Here is a 19,356-nt window from a genome sequence, read left to right on the forward strand (position 1 = left end):
AAGAGAGCTGTGCAGCCAGGCTGCAACTGCTCCAGGGAGCTTTGTGCAGCAAAATACTTCTAAATCAGCTGCTAAATCCTCTAATGAGGTTGGTTCTGTTAGGAACTGCTCCTATACATATGTATATTTTTCAAACAACTGCCTTGGTGGCCTCCCCCCAGCAATCTCTTTGCAGCTTGTGCTGTGAACTGGGACATCAAGGGCAAAGACTTGTCCAAGTGCTCAGGGTTAGGTGTCCCAGCGCTACCCCACACATCTCACTGACCTGAGGCTGTTTGGCCTTTTGCTTCTGAGACTTAAAGATGGATACGGTCCGTGCCCAGCATCCCATTTAGCAAAAGGTGGACATCAAACCACTGTTCAGAACTGCAGCCCCAATTTAGCAAAGTATTACTGTGCCTAATTTAGGCAGAGGTTCCGTGTTCTGCCAACAGCTGGATTTGTGCAAGGTTTATTTAAAGCACATGCTTAAATGCTTTGCTAAGTGGCATGACAAGGGGGTTAATAGTGTGAAGCTTCAAAAGAAACATTCCCAGTATTCATTCCCAGGAACTATCACCTTTTATTTCATGCTGACTCATTTCTCTTCGCTTTTCCAGTTCTTTTCTATCATAATTCAATCTCTTTAAACACATGATTCCATATTGCAAGCTTGTTCTGTTATTTAAAGAGAAACATTTACAGAGTTAATAAAGAAAAATGTGAAGATGAGAACATATTTAGGATGTATTTCCTGCATGTCACATGAGCTGTTTCATGGGGCCCATGTAACAAGTCTTGAGAAAAGAGGTAGAGCAAAATCATTAAAAAAACTCTGCAGACTTGAAAAATGAAATGGACAAACCAAACGTGTTTGAATACATGTTGTAGCATAAGTAACTTGAAACATTAAGAAAAAGTCAGGCTTTGGGAGACCAATTAAGTGTTTTGTCAAATCAGTCCTCAAAAAGAAGTGTCAGACAGCAAATTTAACAAAATCCACTTCTTGTCACATAGACATCATTTCTCCTGAAGTCAAATGCCTTTATTTCCATATTTCCAATTTAGCTTCCTGACTACGTCCCTAGATAACCCTAGCAACTGCCAATGTGCTTGTTCTGTGAGCAGCTTTGATGTGCTGCACACAATAGCTTTTCATTACAAAGACTCAGGACTTCCAATCTTAGTCCATCATTTTCTGATCATTTAAGGCCACTTAATACATTAACTATTAGTTTTTCTGTTATTAACAGCTTTGTTTATACATTAATGGTTCCCTGCTTATTATGAAATTATCTGTACCAGTATCTCAGTTATGAGGGAGCATTGTGATGCAGTTGCTCTTACTGAAGGAGTCAGTCTCTCTGCTCACGTTTTTGACACTCGGCACAAACTCCTCCATGAGCTTTTCCAGGCCAGAACTACAAATAGCAAGCACTGTTGCTCTGAGCAGCACTGAGTGCTGCATCAGACACGAGAGGCCTTGCAAGCGCAGACATACCGATGGAAGCTGTCCACCATTTTCAAGTGTACACGCAGATCTTTCTTCGTCAGATGATCCAGCATCCTCGCATCGACCAGGCACTCCATGAAGTAACTGCGGTACTGAGGTAAGCCCAGGCTGGGCAGCCATTCGTTACCTATCCACTCGTGGTTCATGTCACCATAGGCCAGGGTCTAAAGAAAAATCAACAAGAAAGAAAAGAAGGGGGGGGAGTCATTTTCATAAGTTTGTTCTGGGCTGCACCACAGACTGAAGTCTATATTGACATTCTCTGTTTGGTTCTAGCAAGACTTCTTAGCTTAGAAAATCAGTCGAAAGAAAACCATGCATTGTTTTCATTATTTTGACATTTCATAATTTGGAGTTGTCAGCTACTCTGAAGTATTTGTTACTAATAGCAATATTTAGCATTTTTGATCTTGTTCGCTATCTGTGCAAAATGTAAAAAACTGTTAGAACACAAAGTAATAGTTTCCATTTTGTCTTTTAAATGCATGCCAGTACATCACACAGGCAAAATGCGTTTGCTTCATGGTCTTACAGGCTGTCCATTCTACTTCTGGAATACATACGCCATGCAGATCCTGTGTAATACTTGGTAACATAAACATGGCTGTGGGGAATTGGAGTTGAGTTGCACTAGGGGGGGTGGTGGTGGAGTTATGATTTCCCCAATATGAGCTAATGGCTTTTCTCATTTCTGCAATTCATGCAATTCATGATTACTCCTGAGACTAAACATTAATTTTATTTGTCAGCCAAGCTTACATGAGTGGTCTTCAGCAGGTGACAAAATATGATATTTTCAGCTGTGACCATCTTAAACATAAGTGCCTTGTAAGCTCGCTTTTTAAAAAGTGAGCAAGCCAAATTTCTCATAGAAATGAGACATGAAGCTACTACGTTGTGCAGCTGAGATTTCAAGAGGGTGAGGAAAAAGTATCTGAACACATGCGTGCTTGTACTATTTTTTATATAGTTTGCATAATTAAGACGCAAAACAGATAAATTTTTCATCTTATTGTTGATTTGGTAACATTACAACCTAACAGAAAAAATAACTCATAAATGACAAGATTCACACCTCCCTAAAAGGGTGGTGCTCGGTTCTGAGTGTCATTTCCAAGTCTAACTGTCTTTTTTAGTTCAGTGTGCCTCCTCTCACTGTGGACAAACGGTTTACAGGGCAGGATAGATGTACATTCTGTGGGGGAAAATACAGTGCCCCCATCTCTCATTCTTGTGAGATTCTGAAGAGAAGAAGAATGTCATAATAAAGACAGTAAGACTGTGCGTGTGCATTTATTACACAGAGAAGGAAATTTAAGAATATAAATGTTTCATAGTCCAACTAACACGAAAAGTGTTGTACCTAATTATAAAAGACTATTTGTAGATTGGTACTTGGGTGTGATTTATACACTTGTGTCTCTAATTCTTCTAAAAATAGATGGTGTAAGATTAGAAATGTTGGATCTCTAATTCTTGGCACATCTCATTGTCTATTCTCAAAACAGAGGAAAATCTTTTCTTGGTTTATCTGGGAGGTAGAAACAATCTCTAAAATGTAGCTGGCTAGGAATACATAGGCTTTCTGTGTCCCTAAATGTGAATTTACCAAGCAAAAATCATGGTTGTAATTGGATGTGTGAGTACAAGGACGTGACCTAACAAGGCTACAACAGTGACCTTACTGGAGGCAACATGGCCTAGTGGTGGTTGCTTGATGGTCAGGTTGATGATTGGACAACCGTGAATGTGTTTTACAAACTAAATGATTCTCCCATATGTGTCTGGATTCTGTGGCACTGCCAAGCATCCCTATCTGCTGTAATGCAAAATCCTGTCCCATTCTGTGTGTCCGCACCTGGTCACCACACAGGACCTGACTCAGAGCTGGGCTTGGGGCCTTCATATCACATCTCCCACACTACTTCATTTTTTATCAGATGCTGTTATCAGGTAAAACAACAACAAAAAAGCTCTCTAACAAACCCATTACAGCTAAAGTTAGCTCTGTAGAGGGGAGTTCTAGAACATGTGGACTGGAACAAGCTCCTTCATCTCTAATTCCGAGACTTTGAGATGTTGCCCTAAGTAAAGGGAGTTTGTGCATATTTTATTATATATATTATATATTATATAAAAGTTTAACTTTTTATAAGGGCACAGAGCTACAGGACAAGGAGAAATGGTTTTAAACTGGAAGAGAGTAGATTTAGAGTAGGTGTCGGGAAGAAATTCTTTACTGTGAGAGTGGTGAAACACTGGAACAGGTTGCCCAGTGAGGCTGTGGATGCCCCTCCATGGAAGCATTCAAGGCCAGGCTGGATGGGGCTGTGAGCAACCTGGTCTAGAGGGTAGTGTCCCTGACCACTGTGGGGGGTTGGAACTTGGTGACCTTAAAGGTCCCTTCCAACCCAAACCATTCAGTGATTCTATGATTCTATGATTCTATATTCAGAGAACAAAAATCCTCCAAGCTGAATGCAAGGACACAGCCTACTCCATTGAAATGACTGGTAAATGCTTTCTGCTAGCATTTAGGGTATCCCAAATGTCCTAATTCCATAGAATATTTTGGGCTATCAAGCTACTGGCATTCTGGGTAGCGTGACACTTGCTGCTATTTATTTGGAAGCTTTAATCCTTTATCATTCTTGGGATATTAATAAATCATATTAGTTATGGGCATGTAAAATAAAGGACTGTGTTGATGCCCTTCAAATCATTATGTTGTATACCTCACAGCATTTCCTTTTAAGAAAAATATTTACATATGCATCTGTTTGCAAACCTGTCTGAAAAAAATTTTTTTTTTGTATTGAAGAATAATAGAATGTGCAAATTACAATTCAATCTTTGAGGTACTGTCACAATACCATTCTTCTCTTTGACTATTGATAATGCATTAATGACATTATTGTTAACCTTACATTCAAAAAAAATCATGCAAAAAGGTCATACCTGGGCCCAGCTGCCTTCTTCAGACTCTTTCTGCATTATCAACAGGAAGCAATTAGTAAAGCAGGTAAAAAGACAATAAAAATGAGTTAAAAAGAAGATGTGGCTTTCATGCAAATGGCAATCTTACTATGATTGAAAACATATGTGTAAAATGTACTGTTAAAATTTCTAAACTCAAGTTACTTCCAATGTCTTGGGATGAGCTACCAGAAGGATTACAAAGATTAAAACCATAAAATCTTAGCAGAGCAAATCTATCTGTGTTCAAGATACAAAATCTTTACAGTTTAGTGAAACTCTACAACATTATCTCAAATACTTTTTACGGTTAATAATCAAAACACAGTCATTTCCTCTCCAAAACTGGGTGTTAGAAATGCCATTATTTGTTTCTAGTTAGATCTTGTAATATTCACAATAAAATCCGTGTTCTTATGAATAGACTGAGCAGTGCTTTTCACACAGCATTTTTATGGCAAACATATATTGTTCTGGTTGACCAGTTAAACAGGATGAACTCTTCCTCTGGTCAATTGAGTGTCATTATGTTTATTTTTACCAACAATACTAAACTTCAGCAATTTCATTATTTCACTGAGTGAAGTTTCAAGTTGGCAGAGAAAAAAAGCAATGTAGAACTTCAACTTATAGGCTTGCACAATCTTTGTAATTACCATTTGAAATTTCTTTTGCCGGGAAACAACAGAACTGCTCTTTCTACTGGCATGCTTGGGAAGCTGCCTGCAGAAGCTTTGAGCACTGCAGTAATGCTTACATGCAAAGGGAAGAACTAACCGTTTTAGCTGGAGCAGCAAGATTTTCCATTTCTTCATGGGTCACCCAAACATTGCCTGAGGGCTATGAGCAGGGCCCGCAGGGAGGCAGGAGGGATCCACATTAGGTAAGCAGTGGTAAAGAAGAAAGGCAGCACCACTGTAAGTTAACAGCGTATAGCATCACCATCAGCACAACCATCATCTTGCCTCTACCGAGCTGCAGTTAGAGACAACTTGAGACAATTTGGTTTGTGTCTTTGTTAGAGGAGTCCGAACGGACGTGATGGAATGTTTCAGCTAGCACTGATGGATGGGCACAGCCGCAAAGGAAAGAAGAATTAAAGCTGCATTTCACACGCAAGTAGCAAATACAACCTTTAGGTCATGGATTTGTCTGCAGGTAAGCTTCATTTCTCAAAGACTTTCCAGACTAAATATTCTGCACACATCACAAGCTCAAATTGTAATCTAAATAATGATTGCTTCCCCCACATTTCTGTGAAACAAAAATGTCAAGCGAATATGCTTGTAAGACTGTTTTCCTCTTTGACCTGTTTTCATTTAGATTCTTGCAAGGACAATGAGATGAGGCAGGAAAGGGGTGGGAAGCCTGCTGTGCACACAAGGTGGAATATATTGTGTTTTCTTGGGAGCTGCAGTAAATTAGCTCCTTTCCTGAGGAAGAGGGGAAGCAGAAAGACTTGGGATTCAGAAATGCACAGTTGAGGGCAGTGCAGCATTTTGCTGCCAGTTACATAAGGAGAAGTCAAGAGCAAATTATTCCCAAGCTACTAGCTTGAATGTGTTGTTTTCTTGTTTCCTACGTGACGATTCTCTTGTGCTTTGAAATCAAAAATATCCAAAATGGATTTTGATAGTAAATGTATTTTTAGTAATTCAACACTGTGTTGTGTCTATAATACATACTTGCATTAGAATTTATGACATCACCATGGTTTCTGTGGGGAGGAAGTATCAGATCGGGAACTATAATTTTTGAAAGCCTCTTAGCAGTGTGAAGGTGAAAGGCCAACCAATGGTAACATTTGGGTCCTTTTGCCCAGTTTCTCAACTGCTTACATACCATTTCTAAATCCCTCCAAGGTATCTCAATTCTAATTTCCACCTTAAGATGCTTCATGAATTCCATGAAAATTAGAGATTACAAAAGACAATTTCTCCTCATCCATTTGGCCAGTTTTTCTCCATTTTCCATTAAAAAAAATGTCTTTTATCTACAGCACATACATTTTTGCTCTCCCCCAATGCACTTTCAGGCTCTTTTTAATATATTCCCCTCTTTCCTTTCAGACTTATTTTGTCTCTACTTGTTTCCTTCCCATGTGTTCCACTTCTGCCTTCTACGCCTCCAATCATTGCTTCTCCTTAAAGCATGAGGAACCTTCAAGCAGCCAAATCAGACCATAAAACATTTGAAAGGATACAAAAAGGGGAAAGGGAACAAGATTCAGAAGAGCTATATTCCTAAACAACAACTCCTCCCTCCTGCATTACACAACCCCACAAATGATAAAAAGGTAAACAACAAAAAAAGACGATCTTATTTGGCTGGGATAGTACACCTGAAGGAATAGAAGGGCAAAACTACAAGTAAGATTACAAATAAGGTAAATATATCAGTGATCAATAATCAAGTGAATGATGAACAAATGCTTCTCCATATGACTGTTCACATTGACTGGGAATTGTGGGTTGAGTCACTCTGCTACTACCAAAGCCTTTCTGCAGTCTCCTGCAGAATGAAGTGGGAAAGAAGTTATCTGAACAGAACTCACTGTTCTAGATGTTGGAGGTGCCGATGGGCTTGTGAGTGATACCATCTCCTGGATTGCTAATCGCAGTTTTAGGCGATGAAGAGGATTGCTGATTCCAATTTCTCTTTGAATCTCGGTGTCAGATAAAGCAGACATGATGGCTCCACTCTTCACGTTGGCACGACAGGCGGCCACATACCAAGCTGGCATTCCCAGCCAGAGCTGTTGAGACAAAGCACACATTTGTTTCAAGCACCGCTTCAATTTTCAGATGAAATTAATCACTGAGGCACCTATCAACCTGAATAAGTTTAGTAATACACACAAATGAGTATAGCCTTTATTAAAATGAAATTGTTTCAGAAATTGCCATGACTTCACAGGAACTCTTTATTGCTTCTATTGTAGCCAGACATTTAAAGCAAAGGAATCCTTTGGATTATTTTTTAGAGCTGTGTTTCTCCATCATCTGGGCTACTTCTTTCCTGTGCCCTCAAGCAAATTGTGGCACGAGTCAGCATCACTGGTGGTTTTAGAGTCTTATCATGCACAGAAAAGAAACAAATAGGAATCATTTAAGTTATTTTTACCATTTTGTCCTAAACTGGTTTTCATTCTCTTTCCATGTTAGTCCCTATGGTATACTCGTGGGGCAGTTTTATCATTCGTGGCTTATATTTTCTTTATAGAAATTAAGCACAGTACAGATAACCGACTTAGTGAGGGCTGTGCTTACTGCATATCTAGGAACAAACTGGTATGGTAGTACCCTGACTGGAAATACTGGTTAGATGTTAGAGTGAGATGTGAGCACAACTACATCACCATGGATTCAGAAGATATGTAGTTGTCACTTCAAGTTTCTCTACTTAGGAGACTTATTAGCCTAGGTCAGCAGCAGCCCTGTATTTCAAAGTGGCACAGAGTCCAGGTCCTTTCTTCTAAGAGGTGCTCTCCATCTCTAGCATTCTTTCTTGGCACGTACTCAGTACGAATTCTGCCAGGTCTTCTGAGCTTCCTCACTGAATATCTATCAGTGTCTACACATCTGTGCTCTCAAAAGAGATAATTCCATAGTAGGGCTACATACACATTGGAAGTTTTTGTCATGGCGTGAAATACATTATACTATAGAGAAAAGTGTGAGAAGCACATGTAGGCAGCAAATGCCATAACCACTGAGATTCTGAGGATAGCACAATGGAAAACAAAGAACAACTTATCTAGGTACTAAACTCTAGGTGACATTTTGGATTTTTTAGAACATAGTTCTTGCCATTGGCACTGGGAAGCACAAAGTATAATCTGAGATTTCCTCTGTGCAGCAAAATAGTGAATATTCTAGTCTGAACTTGGAAAATATGATCTAATCCCAGTTTAGTTGCAATGACATAAAAAGCTTCTTGAAAATAAAAAATGAAAACAAGATTTACATAGATTCCTGTGTGACTAGGTCTAGGTGTTCCTGCTCTGGCAGAGGGGTTGGATTAGATGATCTTTTGAGGTCCCTCTCAATCCCTGACGTTCTGTGATTCTGTGATACACAGTTACACTTAAACAAAGACCCATGTGGAAACGACATATAGACCTAAACTATATTTAATACTTTCATTTAATTTGACATTATTTCTTTTTCATATTTGTGCTTGAAAAGCGGAGATATGTGTGAAATCTGGGAGTTATTCACTCTGCAGAAACAGATTCATCTGTTTGCTGCTCATTAGGTAAACAAGTTCTTTAACAAAACAGCTGTCCCTATCAGAAAATGAAGGTGGATGAGAACAGTCCCTAAAAACAGGATACATTCACAGTGTGGAATTCACACATAGGCAGTGAATCCACAGATCAAGACTGATACACTTTTCTTTAGTTAAGAAAAGTCACAGTTCTTAAAATATATCTCAGCTATGTCTGTGCTACATACAAATGACCAGAATAAATGCTAATGCTGAGAAGTCGAGCCCTGAAAAGTTTGGACATATCACAACTGCAATCACATCCACTACTTCAAATTCGCCCTTTGGCTCCTTTAATATTAATTTCAGTTTGTATTCCCAGGGTCACACATTACATTTTCCCCAGGAGAGTATGGAATGCACACAGTGTCTATCTGATGGCTGACTGCACTGATGCTCACTGAATAAATCCAACACTTCTGCCTCATATATTTTTATCATCAGGACACAGTTTGTATTGGATACTGCAACATAAGCTTTTGCATGGGCTTTCCTGTGCTACTGTCATCACATTTCCTCAGAAATTCATAGATATCAATTTTTCTTTACAACATCTCTCTTAGGCATTGGGATGCACATCTTTCACAGCTAAGAATCAAGGCAAAAAAAAAAATAAAAATCAGAACTTAAATTGCCAGAAATATCCCCACATTTTACATCACTGTGGAGGACATTAAAGGACAAACTGTTTTCAGTACTTGGAAATGCTTAGACCTTTGCATGTGCACCTTACCAGTAAATCAGTATTTATTGTAATAGTGAATATTTCTGACTGATACAAATCTGGCTACACAACTGTCATACTTCCCAGAAAAGTCATTTGCCAGCCAAATTAACAAATGTTCCTTGATAGCAGTTTGTTTTTCTGGAAGAAAGATATCATCCCATTTTCCAAGGTTATGTCTGAATGCTTGAACAGCCTTTCTGCAGTTTTCAGTTCATCCTTTTTCATTAGGAACTTTCAAATAAAACGTGAAGTGGAAGTTTTGTAGATGTCAGCTTCTTTCATTCCTCACTCTTTGCTTATTCCCTGAACATTTTTCTGTCAGAGATTTGAAGTGGGGCTATTTTTTCTAGTTGCAGGAAAAAGTTCTGCAGATTATTTCTGATGATCAGACATGAGAATAGTTGGGAATACGTAGAGACACTCGGTGCAGACAAAGAACAGATGCTACAGCTTTAGCCAACAAAGAGCTTGTGTCTGCACAGAGCTGGTGCTGGTAGAAGTGATTGTCTATAATGTATGAGAACATCCTTACATTCTGCCTACATGTTCCCTCAAGGTCTGGGTAGGTGTTTTTCAAGTAGTTCCTTCACCTAAAAAACTAAAATTGATTTCTGTCAAAATTGGTAGAGACTTCTGCTGAAGAATTTTCTCTGGATGTATTCCAAATTCCATTCATACACACCCTTGAAATAAAGGATAGCCCTCAGCACCTCGAGTGATGGTGGAGATGAAGGATTTCAACCTGCATCTCTCACATTTCAGGTGCAATTGAATAATAAATAATTCCTCCTATTTGCAATGATATCTAGGTAAAGAAGTGGCCCACCAGTGTGAGAAACGCTTACTTCCAGCCAGGCGACCACCGTAGGCCCATCCCACTGGGCAAAAGGCAAACCCTTTCTCCGAGCTTCTTCCAGAAGTTCATGTCTAAAAATGAATCAAAAGCTGTTAAATATGCAGAGCTGTGTATAAAGACAATACAGATGCAACCGTGCCTCATCATTAAGGGTAACAACAGTGAAGCACAGTGACACGCATAGAAAAGGCACAGAATTCACAATGAACATTATAGCTCCTTCTCTTGTTTGAACATATTCCTTATTCTGTTCCTAACTTTTTTTTTTTTTCCTTAGTGAATTTTGATGTCCTTTGGTGCATTTTGACACCTAACATACAGAAAGTTTCTATGTGTACTGATCTGAAGCAATAAAGAATTGAGGTATTCTCTATTAAAAGGACCACTCAGACAATAGAAGACATTGGGAAACTGGGAAAATTCTGGGATTCCTCCTGAGCCTAGTTTAAGTGTGGTCTGGTCATTACTCATAATGTCCCCACATGGCCAGCTTTCAGACCTTAGCTAAGATTGGATGTAATGCAGCAGGATCTGTGGGCTCTTTGTGAAACACAAAACCTTGTTGGACTAGCCACGTACAATTTTGTGGCCTCTGGAATACAAGAATGAAATGGAATACAGTGTTCTGCATCTTAAATAAGACATCCATGGTTAAAAAGAGTTGGTTAAATATTTAGTAGTTGCACATTATTAGTTTTTGTCTTGTTTACATACAAAGAAAATCCATGTGGTTTACTGAGGTACATATTTTTATGATTATAGAATTTGCTTTCTCAATTTTATACATATGTATGGATATACTTTTACAGAATTGAACAGGTACCAATCCAACTACTGCCTCTGCAGCTTCTCTGGACTACAATGAATGTGTATAAAAAAACCGTGGCAAAAGTACCACTCTCAAAGCTTAAAATGCACTTCTAATATAGTAGTGTTAAATATTTTGTAAAGTATAGGTCTGTCAGCCACACTGTCAGGAAAATGCTGTATATTCAATGTGTTCAACCACTTGACCAGGCATCTAACTGAGCACTGGTGTATTAGGTAGCATGAATAAAGGTCCTTTGTGGTGGTGGCATAGCAGAAGTGGTCCTTCTGTAAGTTGTTTCTATTTCCTGGTATTTAACAACATACTTTCAGCAGCTTCCTACTGAGTAAAACACAAAAGAATGCTCTCAGCAATAAGCTGTAGTGAAAACAAAATTAGATAGGGACTATGCTAATGGAGTATTAAAATTCGCTTACATTCCCACCCAACAAGGAAATCTTGGAATTATAGCTCCAGTTTTGCTTTGTCTGTTATTACTACAGCCTTTGTGGTTCAGTTATCCCTTGGCAATTCTTCACTGCCTAAGCAGCCTTTCAAGTATTTGTACTGCAAAATCACAGCAGATAAAAGCAATTGAGTGATCTTACAAGGAGTGTTGCTTTGGGGATTTTTGCACTGCTAAGGGGCTAGATTGAGACAATTTGGCTTTAGTAAAAACACAGAACTCAAACAGCAATTTTGCAAACGCGTTTAAATTCCTCACTGAGCATTAATAGAAAGACAGCTGCTTTAGTTTCTATGTTGCTGCTGTGGTAATGTACAATACTACAGATTCTTGACAGCTTTACTGAAGCTTATTTAGCTTCTCCTCCTACACATCTTTTGCAGCACAGTTCTTTAGCTGATCCACTGCCACTTGGCTGTCCAAAGACACTGAAGAGCTACCCTTGCTTCCTATGATGGCACAATCCTCCATAAGATGAGAAAGACTTGCTACTTGGGCACCCAAATGTCACGTTATCTTCATTAGCTGAAGAGTCCCATACTACCAGGAAGACCAGCAGTGTGGGCCAATGGAGGCATATACTTATAGTAAAGCAGAGCTGAGGTATGGCCACTATCAGCAAACACCCACATCTCAGATATCTGCAGATGGGGAATTTGAGTTCAGCATTCCCCGAGAGAGATCTTTGCAGGATGCTTGCGATCTACCCTGGCCATCCCTCCAACACCCCCAGGGGATGGCAGATCTCCTGGGGCCAGCAGGGTTGTTAGCTGACATAGCTGTGCTCAGGGAGAGCCAAGTCTTTGATGCTACCCCCTCCTCATCTGTCTGGGTTCAGTATCCCAGAGCAAAACACAGACCCTGCAAAACCCCACAGGACTTTCTCCTTTTCTAGAGCCAACCCAAGCCCAGGGTGCAGCTTCTTTTCTCTGGCCTAAAGTCTCTTGGAATCACCATCATCAGAAGAAACTGATTCTAGATTTTTCCTTATATGGAGTATTTCTCTTTACCCATCACATCTGAAAGAACTGGGCTGGCTATCAGAATAAATAAATAAGATGGAAATAATGATTTTGAGGGCCACTGTTTGTGACAGTTCTGCTCAGAGCAGGAGAGCAGTGGCATATGGCCTCCAAGGAAATGAGGTTCAGGAAGAACTTGTGGCTTATTTCTTTAATTTGGTGTTAAATCCCTGTGTGGCCTCAGGAACCGAGGTGCTGCAGAAGGTGCATTGTCACTTTAAGTTCTCATGTCCATAAAAAAGTTACTTTCTTTATACTGGAACTATAATGTAAGTATTTCCAGGGAGCTCCCTGTGACTTTGCAGCATCTGAGTTGGCCTGAGGCTTGTTTTGAATGCCGAACACTACTCAAGTACACCCCTCATGAGTGGGAAAGCACTTCTACTTCAGAGGCAATCTGACTCACTCAGCTGAAGGAAAATATAGCTGCAGTTATTGATTTTGCCTGAAGGAAATGGGACCAGGCCAGAAATAAGACACTATGCTATAGCTAAAGACTACAGTATGATAAACACATAATTCAAAGGGTCTTGGCTTGTGGAAAAAAGAGCTTTGGTTTGAAAATATATCTAGTGTAAAGCTGAAATTCTCTACTCAGCCATGCACAGGGAATACAGTCACCATAAGGCCTGAGCCTCACTTATTTATGTGGAATACTAAAAGGATTTTTTGTAATATTTCTTTCCCTTGAAAATAATTTCATGCTTCAGACTTGCATTTCCTTCTCTAGGATGTTTCATTTAAACGCCTCTCCAATATTAAAGATCATTTAAATTACATTTTACTCTTTTAAAAACAGTATGCTTTAGTTATTTGTTCATATAAATCAGGAGTTCTGCATCACCTGAACCTACAATTTCTAAATCAGAACTAGGAGTTTCCATCTCTAGACTAAGAGAGATATTCTTTAGTTGTAAGTCATAGGAAATTGTCTTTGGATATGAAGTAATATAGGAAGTTCTTGGAACTCAGTTCTACCAAAATAAGTTGCAAATTACAGGTAGGAGAAAACATATATTGCTTTGACCAATAGTACAAATCCTAAGAAAAATGAATCGGGTAATCTGCCTATTTTAGAACAGAATCTGAGTATTTTAGGACAGAATGAAATGAAGTGCTTTCAGGATAGTCAGTGGCTTTCTGAGCCAAAAAAGAGAAGGTATCCAGATACGACTGTGGCAACTGTAGTGCTATTCTCCTTACAAAACCTACATAAGCTTGTCACTCCCCCTTTCTTTCACTACAAATACAAAGATTAGAGACAGTGAATAGCATGGTACACTTTCTCTAATTTTGAAGATGCTTTGCAAGAGAATGTAGGGATATTCTCCTAAGACTGACAATAAAGTACTGCATCTTACAGTGTGTCCACTTTGCATTGGTAAGGAGGTAAGGAATTAAAATGCAATTATTTCCATGCACGTTTAGTTTCTTGGCAACATATGAAAACAAGTTGATAAGGGAGAATTGACATTAATTAAGCATTATTAGAAATGGTATTTCACAGATAAGGCTTTAAATCATTTACTTCTACTGGAATGAATTCCAAATTAACACCATATTTTTCAAGATAACATTATTATTGTTCAAGAATAAAATCCTTTTCCATTGTGGAAGTAACAGCAATATGCTACTTAAAAAAATGCATTATTACCCCAAGCCAGGTTTTGCAAAGTAAGGAAATTCCATGAATATTGACTATGCAGCATTTTCCCAAAATTTGAGTTGTTTATATTCATCTGTTTTTTGAGAGTGTCTCACAACGTGGTCTGTTCTCTCTCTTTCTCTTTTTTTTTTCCCCAAGCCAGAAAAGAAAAATGCCACATCATTGTGTTGCAGAGTCGTGTGGCAGAAAAGTGGACTTGCTTCCCCAGCACTGATTTAATTCTCTCCAGAATTGCTTCTTAATACTTTTATATTGACCCATTTTCTTTAACATCACTCTTATGAGCACCAGGAAGAACTACCTACCACAGCTGAGCGCATAACTTTTTTATGACATGAGGACTATGAATGCTGCAACATCCCTCTGGACATGAAGGATACACAAATGCAGAGAAGGGAAAAACTATAAGACTAAAATTATGTTATTCTTGACATTTTCTATTTCTCATTATTCTTCCATTACACAGGGGTAATTTTAGTTCTGTATCAGAAGCCCTTACCAACTCATCACATAAAACTCAAGGAACTTTATTAAAAATAAGAGTGTTCTTCAAATAGAATTTGTGTGGGAAGTTAAGAAGATCTTGATTTAAAGCATGTCATTCAATGACATTCAATTTTCTTCATGAAGATGGAGCTTCTCACCATGAGGTAAAACAAGAAATAACAGCCTAAAATTTCAGACACGTATAATCCAAACACTCCACATATTACAGAAACTGGACCCTAACACTGTCATGAAGAAACTTGAATATAAAAAGTATTTCAACACAGATCTTATTTTTGCGAGTAATAACATTTACTGTGAAAGTTCTAGTAGGTTCAAAAGAAGAGTCTTCAGGGATATTATATTATGCATATTATAATGACTCAGTTAAAATGTAAGCATAAATGTGAGATAAACTGAAAATGAGGTACAGTGAAACAAGACCAAATAACAATAGTAAAATATTAGTGGAATTTATCTAGGAATTTTGGCCAATGGGTGATTTGGATCCCATAAAATGAACTTATAAAATGCTTTCTCAAAAAGACAAGTGGAAGAGTTTGCCTCGCAGACTCTCTTATTATTGTTATTATTGCTACCATCAGTGTTTTATCATCAAAAATACTAAAATATTTATTTTACAACCAAATACTACACAACTGTTTTCCAGAAGAGAAATGCACACAAGATATACTGTTTGCCTGAGTAATTCTATAATTTCAAGGTAAGATTAAACACATCTGTCTCTCATTCGTACAGCACTTCCAAAGCTAATCTATTCACATTCAAGAACACCAAAATTTAGGACAGAAGATTTCTTATGAATTGAAATGAAGATTTAAATTTTATCTTTTGTACTGCCTTTTCCTAAATATTTGTAAAAGACCAGAATCATGAGGGTAGTGTCATCAGATGACAAAATAAGCTGGTTGAGTTTAGCTGCACTTACATAAATTAATAATTGCATTAAATGTCTAAGGCAAATAAGTTTTTTTATCTACTTTTTTTCTGCAGGAGTACAAATATTTTTAAACAGTGAAGCTGGGGGGAAAAAAAAGACTCAGACTTGATACTGCATATAATACCGATTTAATTTAATCTGAGAGGATGCATCTGACTTCTAAAGACTACAGTAATTAAACACTGAGTAAAATTTTGATGCAACTTTGGCTATCAGGAAACCTGACTTTTAAATCATTTGAACTCCTTGTTCTTTCTCATTTTCCTCCTTTTTGATATGGGCGGGCAAAATGATGGGCTAAATTCAATTTCCATGTTTACAAAACTTTTTGTAAAGAAAACTTTTAAGGACTTTTCAGCAAAGAATGACTGAGAGATGAAAACATGCCTGAATCAAGAAGCAATTAACAAATAGAAGGTTTTAAATTTATAAAATGAAGAAATTCAATTTTAAGTTTACCACAATACAATACCGATTAAGAAAGCAGATTTAACTCTTATTGTTCCATGTATGTGTACATAATAAGTCTATGCAAGCTAAAGGGTGACATTCTTTAACTGAAGACATACATTAAGCTAAGGGATACATATTCAGGAATGCTTAATTTGTGCCCTAAAAATTAGACCTACTGAGAGTGACTACAAAAAAAAATAAGAAAACACTTGTGAAATAAACAGACTTGCACAATATGCAATCCTATATGTAGTGCTCTAAATTAGAGATGCCTGGAATCCCCAGGTTGATTAAATTTTACCAAATCTAATTTTACAAAGCCATTTCATAATCATACACTCTAAGTTTATGTGGTAAGCCCTGATCTCTTCAAGCTTTTCTGTCTTTCCAGCCTTCAGGAAGTTATAACTCAAACATTCTTTGAATGCAAGAAATTTGCTCCCTAAGCTCTGCAAGTAATTCAAGAAGAAATAACATTTGTATGGTAGATAAAAGAGGAGTTAGGAATTTTAAACTTGATATCAGGGTAACAATTAAAAAAAACAAAACAAAACAAAAAAAACTTAAAAATAAACTGGTGAAAAAGAAAGTAAAGGCATATGCACAAATGAAATATTACTGTACTGCTATATAGCATGAGGGCTCAAAAAGGGAAAAAGTGTTTTCTGGATTACTTAAGTGTTTGGGAGTTTGAGTCCTGTGGATTTAGTTTAGCAGAATATATATGAATAAATGTCTTCAGTATTCTAGGCTTTCATCTGTTGTGATTTTTCCACTCACTTAAACTTTAAATGTCCATACAATTCTGGGCTTGAGACTGCCCAAAATGTGTTTAAAAATTTCTACAGCAGTTTCCTACAAATAGTTTCTTCATTATCTTAAGCCTTGCAGGAACAAATCCTAAATTTCTGCATGCTTTCAATACTTTGAATAGTTTCCTTTGGGTCATTTTTTGGCATGAGATTGTTATATTATACAGGAATAACAGAAGAAAAAAAATAAAAAAAAGGAAAAAGAAAACAGAAGAGAAAAAGAAGAAGAAATAAGAACAAAATATAGAATACAAACATGGTGCTGAAAATGAGTATGTTCAGCAGCCATGGTGTTTTAACTTACCCAGATATGCTTTTCATGAGATGAAGAGAGATGAATGGAAAAAAAAAAGTACATAAATGTTAATGAATATACAGTAGTTCATAAAGAAATCATAAGATAGATAAAATAATAGCATTATTATAATTACCAACATCTTTCTAAATGGTCTCTGAATATTTTTGAAAAATTATGTGTTCTTTTGAAGAACAGATGCATTTTTCAAAATGAGATTTTTATTAAACTGATGTTGGTTATTTATTAGGTATCAACTCCGCAAAGTGCATCTACAGAACATATTTGTACCAAAGATCTGTAAATATGGTTAACGTGGAATAGATTTTTAACTTAAAGTTTGCTCTTGGTTTTGAATAATTTCATTCTGGTTTGAATGTTTTTCCCTTTAGGTAACCTATTTTTGCCAATATAATTGATAACAGTACCTGTATGAGAAACCAGGATGCCATCATTGATAATCAAATTTCTTCAACATCCCCTAATTGCCATCATAAAAAGAAAATTATATGCCTGAATGAAATCCAGATATCTCAGAATTATATTATATTTCTATTAACTCATGATTTACAGAGATATAAAAGGGTTTGGTAGGTACAGCTATAGAAAACTTTGAAGTGAAATGCCTGTGCTCTGATTAATTACAAAGATGTTGTATTCATTTCAGTAAGTTTAGCAGGGGTTGGTTCCAAGATCTTGAATTTTGTTTCTGTGTTTGTGTGTGAGAAGCAGAACAGATGTAAGAGAGAAGAAAAAATACGATACAGAAAAGTAAATGAAAACAAATGACAAAGTCATACAAAGAAAGTTTAAGAAAGGAAAATTAAGAAATGGGAGGACAGTGAAGGTATGGAATATAAATACAGGGCTAGAAAAGCAGTCAAGCAATTACCAAATGTGTTGGAGGGACCATTAAGATTGAATATGCATCCTCATGATTTTGGGGGCAAAACATCTATCATCCTTATTTTCTACTGAGAAAGAAGTACTGACTGACTTGAACTCTTCTGCCTTTCATTTTGGATCTTACAAAGTCTATCAAACCATCTCTCTTATTTCCTACCTCTTCCTCTGAATACTCCTTTGGATATGGGTAGAGAGTAATAAAAAAGACTAATCAGAATGCGATCAATTTGTTGGCAGCTTCAGTCAGTTGGAAGTTTCCGCTGCCTTGGTGTAACTTAAGGGACCTGAAGACTGTCTTTCCCATTACAGCAGGGGATCAAGGATCATCTTTTTGTTTCCTGAGCATTTTTGTCCATAGAAAAATAAAATGCTAGAGAAAAAAAAATGGATCTTTAAATTTGAACTTTCACTTTTTCGTAAGCCAATTACTTCACTACCATTTTATTGAATGAAGATAACAATTTCCCTTACATGTATACTAAAGACATGTAGATATTTTTTTCTGCTGCTGTGTTTAATAGATTCTTCCCTTAAACAGTTAATTGGAAATGATATTTGCATCTGCAGGAGATCAGATGCAAGTTTGCAAGCAGAAGTTTATATTTGTCAAGAAGTCTCAAATTGTAGTTGATACACCTGTGTCGATAAGGCAGGGAATTGGGCTTTGTCAGATTTTGCTTGAATAGAAAATGTAAATAGTTGAAATAAGTCGTATGGAGAAAAGAATAAAAAACTCTTGACAAAGCATAACAACATTATTTTAAAAATTCAGTTTTCTTTTAAAATGAGTTCAATATAGGTATTATTTATAATGTTCTTTCAGACACAACGCAGTTTCAGTTTCTTCATCTTTATAGTAATAAGATCTAACAATTCTCTATGCTCATAACACTACAATAGGAAGGAATTCTCCAAATATAGTACCTAATGTAATTGAAAGATACAATTTTAATGTTGTGAAAGCTTTCATTGGCAATTTCACAGAATTTTTAATTCAAGTAAGAAGTAAGAATATGTTTGGCAAAAAATAAAAATAAAAATAAAAAATCATATTTATGTATATCTGAAGGACTAGAACCCAAACCAGCCATGGCAAAACCATGGTAGCTACAGCATACAATTAATGATTTCATCAGAATGCTGAATATCTACCCCTCCTCC

General features: G+C 37.1%; 1 protein-coding gene across 6 annotated transcripts in view; it reads right to left on the reverse strand.

Moving 5' to 3' along the window:
• PPFIA2 (PPFI scaffold protein A2) overlaps window positions 1-19,356 on the reverse strand; it is a 295,808-nt gene that overhangs the window by 9,861 nt on the left and 266,591 nt on the right. For 3 of the 6 annotated variants that reach the window (XM_090139289.1, XM_031589652.2, XM_090139299.1), the window contains 6 exons: window positions 10,310-10,391; window positions 7,023-7,223; window positions 5,246-5,308; window positions 4,451-4,480; window positions 1,481-1,656; window positions 560-657 (listed from right to left, as the gene is read on the reverse strand). In XM_090139289.1, coding sequence (XP_089995415.1) covers window positions 560-657; window positions 1,481-1,656; window positions 4,451-4,480; window positions 5,246-5,308; window positions 7,023-7,223; window positions 10,310-10,391 — 650 coding nt within the window. The remainder of the gene's footprint in view (window positions 1-559; window positions 658-1,480; window positions 1,657-4,450; window positions 4,481-5,245; window positions 5,309-7,022; window positions 7,224-10,309; window positions 10,392-19,356) is intronic. The other 3 variants (XM_090139305.1, XM_090139311.1, XR_016466101.1) reach the window with 2 other exon arrangements.

This window comes from Phasianus colchicus, chromosome 1 (assembly GCF_987193195.1).
Source record: "Phasianus colchicus chromosome 1, bPhaCol1.hap1.1, whole genome shotgun sequence".
Lineage (NCBI taxonomy): Eukaryota > Metazoa > Chordata > Aves > Galliformes > Phasianidae > Phasianus > Phasianus colchicus.